A 6789-nucleotide genomic window follows, 5' to 3' on the forward strand; every position below is an offset into this window, starting at 1 on the left:
GTTATTTTTATTCTAATCAGGCCAGCTCATGATGATTTTCTCATCATGTAAAAACAGTTAAGAGCTGCATAGCACTGATTTCTCTGCTTTACAACACCTCATGCAATGTTACAGAGAGAGATCTAACACCAGAAGTCAAGGGCCAAGAGCCCAACTAAAGCAAACATTGATCTCCATGATGGTGGCATCATTTTAACCAATAAAACATTAACGTCTGATCCTCTGTAATTCTCAATAACAGCAGGTGTTCATCACTAATGCACAATCATCATTTAATTAGTCACTTAATTATCTTATTAACTTTAACTCTTTGAGGACTTGGGATATGACTTGAAGACTTGCTTGTGACTTGAAAGTCCCACCTCTGCTTTTTACTGCCTTGTTTTGTGACGTTCAAAAATCATATCAAGATGATCAGAATATTTTGTCACCATCGCTGAGATTCATATGCTGATTCTTCACGTCTATGAGTGCCAGAATTTAAACCTCTTTATGAGCCATACTTCTAAATATGGTTTATAAAGTTTTCTCACATTGTCTCATATCCTAGAACTGCAATAATACAGAAATCATAAAAGCACTACAGATTTAGATAAAATACAATCAGAGACTCAGAATGAAACGATTTTATCATAAGTTTCTTACCATCACATATGTGCTTTATAAACACCATTGTAACAGCCAAAACAGAAACTTATATTTAACAAGTAGGGATGGGCGTATCGATCCGAAGTATCGATATATCGATACTGATGCGAGTATCGAAAGTATCGATAGGAGCAGTGTTAATTTAACACTCAGGATTTTACTGTGTAGCCTGTCAAAAACCTTCATTCTTCAGTCACTAATGTTCCTGATGTCATGACATCAGTCTAAATCTAAATTTTATTACCAAGTGTTGTTTTATTGTTCTGTTTATTATATTTCGATCAATTAATTATTAGTAAATAACAACAATTATTTTCTTTGTTCAGAACTGATGTCTGTGTATCAACAAAAACTCAGATCCAGACTACAGGATAAATATCAGAGAATCAATGAAGGAATGTCCAATCATGGACGTGCTGACTAAAGGAGTTGCTGGAATTGGAAAAACAGTCTCTGTGCAGAAGTTCATTCTGGACTGGGCTGAAGGAAAAGCAAATCACAATGTTCATTTCATATTTCCACTTCCTTTCAGGGAGCTGAATCTGATACAGAAAAATCTCAATCTTAAGCAACTTCTAAACCACCTTCACACAGAAACCAAAGAAATTAAATCTGCAGATTATGACGAATACAAAGTCATGTTCATATTTGATGGTCTGGATGAGTGTCGACTACGTCTAGATTTCCAAAACAATCGGCGCTTGTCTGATGTAACAGAATCAGCCTCAGTGGATGTGCTGCTGACCAACCTCATCAAGGGGAATCTACTTCCTTCTGCTCTCCTCTGGATCACCTCTCGACCAGCAGCAGCCAATCAGATCCCTCCTGAGTGTGTCCACCAGGTCACAGAGGTACGAGGATTCAACGACCCTCAGAAGGATGAATATTTCAGAAAGAGAATAAATGATCAGAGTCTGGCTGATAGAATTGTCACACACATCCGATCATCGAGAAGTCTGTACATCATGTGTCACATCCCAGTCTTCTGCTGGATTTCAGCCACTGTTTTGGAGAGGATGATGGGTAAAGCAGTGAGTGCAGAGATTCCCAAGACTCTCACACAAATGTTCACACACTTCCTGATCTTTCAGACCAAACTGAAGACTCAAAAGTATGACAGGAAATATGAAATCGATCCTCGTCAGGCTAGAAAGACTATTCTGTCTCTAGGAAAACTGGCTTTTGAACAGCTGGAAAAAGGGAACCTGATCTTCTATGAGGAGGACCTGATAGAGTGCGGCATTGATGTCAGAGAAGTGTCAGTGTACTCAGGAGTTTGTACCCAGATCTTCAGAGAGGAGTTTGGACTGCAGCTGGGGAAGGTGTTCAGCTTTGTTCATCTGAGTGTTCAGGAGTTTATTGCTGCTTTATTCAAACTGCTGTCCTTTTCTGAACAAAACACAGGACAGTGGAATGAGTTCAGTTCACCAATGACCAGTTTACTGAAGGGAGAAGTGGACAAGGCCTTACAGAGTGAGAATGGACACTGGGACCTTTTCCTCCGTTTCCTTCTAGGTCTCTCACTAGAGTCTAATCAGACTCTATTACAAGGTCTCCTGAGAAAGACAGTAAGCAGCTTTGATATCAATCAGGAAACAGCTGAATACATCAAACAGAAGATCTGGGAGAATCGCTCTCCAGAGAAATCCATCAACCTGTTCCACTGTCTGAATGAACTAAATGATTGTTCACTAGAGCAGGAAGTCCAAACATACGTGAGCAGAACAGGTGCCCGTCGTCTCTCTGGCGTCAAACTGTCTGCTGCTCAGTGGTCGGCTCTGGTGTTTGTGCTGTTGAACTCAGAAGAAGAACTGGATGAGTTTAAACTGAGTAAATATCATCCATCAGAAAAATGTCTCCTGAGGCTGCTGCCAGTGGTCAAAGCATCTAGAAAGGCTGAGTGAGTATTTTACAGTGTCTTTGTTTTATTGACTGTATTTTATACAGTAAGTGTGTTTCTCTACACTGTTTCTGTATATTTTGGGGTCTCTTTTATTTGACACACTCAGATGATGTCATAGAGCACTTTACTAATGACCTGATTAGCTGAATCAAGTGTGTTAGATAAGAGTGATTCATCCAAACTGTGCAAATTTGAGGGGCTTCCAGGAATAGGGTTGTGACTCTCTGAAAGTGAGCAATTCCAGTGTTATGAACATGACAATTACAGTCAAAATTTGAAATATAAATTCTCATAGGATGTGTATTCATTACCAATATATTCAACCATCTGTTTATATTTTCCTAAACCCCAGATATTTTCCTAAAACCCAGACACCAGAAATATCAGTCTATAAACGTGTTTTACATTTTGGATGAGGGTAATTGGCCTATATGTTACGGACGTGACAAAAAAAATGACATGAGCAGGACAATTCTTCTTCTTCTTATTATTATTATTATTATCAGGTTAGTATTATTATCATCTAATTAATATTAGGTCTTATTTGTTCCATCATATTTCTTACAGTGTTTCATGTTATATATTCGCTCTCTCTCACCCTCCCGGCTATCTGCTATGGTTTCATCTTTGCTTCTTTCCCCTGAACAGTTATCATCTCTTGATGTTAACAGTGCTACTGATACTTTCTGCTCCACTCTTACGTCTTGTTTAGACACTGTCTGCCCCTTGTCTTCCAGGCCAGCTCGTACCACCTCTTCTGCCCCTTGGCTATCTGATGTTCTCCGTGAGCATCGTTCTAAGCTCAGAGCTGCAGAAAGAGTATGGCGCAAATCACAAATTCCTACTGACCTTAATGTATATCGATCACTCGTCTCTTCATTCTCTGCTAATGTCTCCACTGCTAAAACGACATAATATCACAACAAAATTAACACCGTTGTGGAGATAAGCATTTGCTTTAGTTGGGATCTTGACCCTTGACTTAACAACATTAATTTTTCTCTGGCTGCTGTAACTGTATTTATGAAACACATTTGTTATGGCAAAAAAACCAAGAGAAAATATGGTTGCGTAATATAGGCCATTTTCACTGATGTCATCAGTAGTGAAGTGTAGTTTAGTTTATATTATTGATCACAACTGCATCTTAAAGAAATATGAAGAGCTTTAAAAACACTTTGCACACCAGTTTAGAACGTCTGTACTGTTTAGACACACAGACATCAAGGATCAGCATATGAATCTCAACAATGGTGACGATCATCAGACAGATTCTGCAGTGCATTCTGGGTGCACCAATCATAGCTCATCCATGGCTCCCAGCATGCATTGCGACATGAATAAATTATGCCGCTGCATTGTTTTAGGATTTTCTTTTATTCTTACTATTTGCTTTTATTTCTGTTGTGACTTTTTACTGCCTTGTTTTGTGATGTTCAAAAATCATATCAAGATGATCAGAATATTTTGTCACCATCGCTGAGATTCATATGCTGATTCTTTATGTCTATGAGTGCCAGAATTGAAACCCCTTTATGAGCTATATTTCTATAAATGGTTTATAAAGTTTTCTCAAGTTATCATAGTTCTATCATAGAACTGCAATAATACAGAAATCATAAAAGCACTACAGATATAGATAAATGCAATCAGAGACTCAGACGCATGAAACGATTTTATCATAAGTTTCTTGCCGTCACATATGTGCCTTATAAACACAATTGTGCCAGCCACACAGAAACTTAAATTTAAGTTTCAAGTCAAGGGTCAAGAGGCAACTAAAGCAAACACTATTCACCAAAACGTAACCAATCACACATGATTCCGTTGAGTTAATGAATGCAGTGGCCAATCAGAAGCGTTCAGATGAGTCATCGCTGAAACACGGGAGTTTTGTTGTTCAGTGCGTGCATTCGCTGAATGATTTCTGCTGTCTTGCGAATTCTTTCATCATAAACAACAAAGTGCAGATGCATGGGCGGCGCTAGGGATGGGCTAGCAGGTGCTTCAGCACCCCCAAGAAAGACCAAAGCACCCCCATTGCACCCCTACACATTTTCCCTGAAAGTAAAAACAGGCTGTAGCCTGTTATATTTAATAAATAAGTTTAAAAGAAAAACAAAACATGAAATAAAAACATTTGACTTATTACGCATGCATAACTAATGTAATGCAATAACGTGACATGATTTGTAGATTGTCACACTATTCCTAATGTCATAGCATTTTAAAAATGGAGCAGTTCCTTGTGACAATTAGGCCTGCCCCCGACTAAAGATTTTTCTAGTCAACTAGTTGTACGTTTATATTAAATTAATTAATGTAATGGCCTACTAAACCATCCTTTAATATATAGGCCTAGGTGTAATTTAGCCTATTCCACGCTAAAGCTCGCACATAAAGCTTGGCGCAATACACTGGCAAAAGTACTGATTATGAATGTGTCGGGGAAAAAGAAGACGTTTTAATAATTTATTAACTGCTTTTTGAGTCAGTGTCAGCTGCAAAGATGAAGTTGCCGATGCTGACTTGCCACTGCCGCAGTATAATGGATGTGCCTTTAACAGAGAAATGCACATTTTCATACGGACTACTACATTATCAGTTTTTATTATTATTATTATTATTTGAAATGGTTCATTTAATAGTAGACATTTCAAGCATTCTATAGATTTTTTTCTTATGTCTGTGAGGCAAGTAGCTGATTCTTGTGATGCGTCAGTTTACGGAGACCGGGATGGCAGAAAGCGCATCCTGTTTATTTTCTCTATTTTACAAAAGCATAACGTGTTATTGTGAGTGTACTATGTACACAAATAAAAGCATAATAAAAGTAAATGATGTAGCCTATTAGTCTTATCTTTATGACCAAAAAATAACTGAGTATTTTAAGCTCTTTCCACAGGGAAAAATGCAAGAGATCGCGCGGGTGCCTCAATAAGCACGCTAATATTTTAGCTTCCAAACTCTGCATAAACACTTGGTGTGAAATTCTTGTTCAGTGAATGTCTATGCTTTTTTGATGAGTCAAATAATCATGTAATACAATTAAAAATTAAATTAAAATTAAAAATTGAGTAGGCAAGTTTTCCTCATGTTTATTTTATTATTCATATAAAAACAAATAACAACCTATTTTGTTCATATTTACTACACTGTAAAAAATGATCGTGATTTTAACGGTAAAAGACTGTAGAAATGCCACAGTAAAAACCTGTTAAATGATTATGTTTGGTCTCACCATTTTGGCGATCAGTGGTTGCTTTAGTTGGACTCTTGACCCGTGACTCTTTAATGTTAGTTTTTGTCTGCTGTTGTATCTGTGTGTGTAAAGCACATTTATTATGACAAGAAAAGCCGAGAGAAATTGTAATGAAGTGGTGAATAACTATTAATGATGATGAAATAATCATCTCATGATCTGATTCGCTGATTTCAGTTAGTGTCTAATTGTATGGGTTGCTTATTTTTTGTTTATGGTACTACTATGAGTCAACAAGATATGTTGACAAGCTATTGTGAAGAAATTTAAAAACATTTTATGCACAAAACCTTCAGAGCTACAGCACCGTTTAGACACACAGACATCAAGAATCAGCACATGAATCTCAACAATGGTGACTATTATTAATAAAAAAAATCATGCTGCAATGCATGCTGGGTGCCTGAACAAAACTCCCAGCATGCATTGCAGCATGAATTTTTTTTTTGATTGTCACCAATGTTGAGATTCATAGGCTGACTGTTGATGTCTGTGTCTGTTTAAGTTCTGCCATAGCTCAAAGCTTGTATTTGTGCATAGAAATGTTTCACAATGATTGCGGTAGTATCAGTGGTACAACTCAAGAGTATTACTTATATCTTAAACACTTAATAAGAGATTAAACATTAGGTGAAACCAGTGAATCAGACTAGTTCATGAGGTTCTTGACATCACAAACATCAATTTTATCTGATCATAGATGCGTTTGGCTTTACTTGCTATAAAAACTGCATTAAATAAACACAGCAAATTTAAGCAACCAAAGAAAAACTATTTTTAAAAAGTCAAGGTTCAAGAGCCCAACTAAAGCAAACACCGATCGCCATTATGGTGACTTCAAATGAAAGTACAACACCTAAAATCTCAATAAGAGCTTTTGTACACATATGACAGAAATAAAGTCACACTGGTTAGTAATAAGAAGCTGGTGATGCTGTTTGTGGAGCTGTTTAATACTCCTCTGCTGAGATCTTGA

The 6789-nt window shown here is 37.2% G+C and overlaps 1 protein-coding gene across 1 annotated transcript in view; it reads left to right on the forward strand.

Moving 5' to 3' along the window:
- The first annotated feature begins 1055 nt into the window (after positions 1–1055).
- Positions 1056–6789, forward strand: part of LOC107752192 (NACHT, LRR and PYD domains-containing protein 3-like) — a 56379-nt gene continuing 50645 nt past the window's right edge. Inside the window, exon 1 of the mRNA XM_016568089.1 lies at positions 1056–2548. Within this exon, the coding sequence (XP_016423575.1) occupies positions 1056–2548 (1493 nt within the window). The remainder of the gene's footprint in view (positions 2549–6789) is intronic.

This window comes from Sinocyclocheilus rhinocerous, unplaced genomic scaffold (assembly GCF_001515625.1).
Source record: "Sinocyclocheilus rhinocerous isolate Xijiao unplaced genomic scaffold, SAMN03320098_v1.1 scaffold4034, whole genome shotgun sequence".
Lineage (NCBI taxonomy): Eukaryota > Metazoa > Chordata > Actinopteri > Cypriniformes > Cyprinidae > Sinocyclocheilus > Sinocyclocheilus rhinocerous.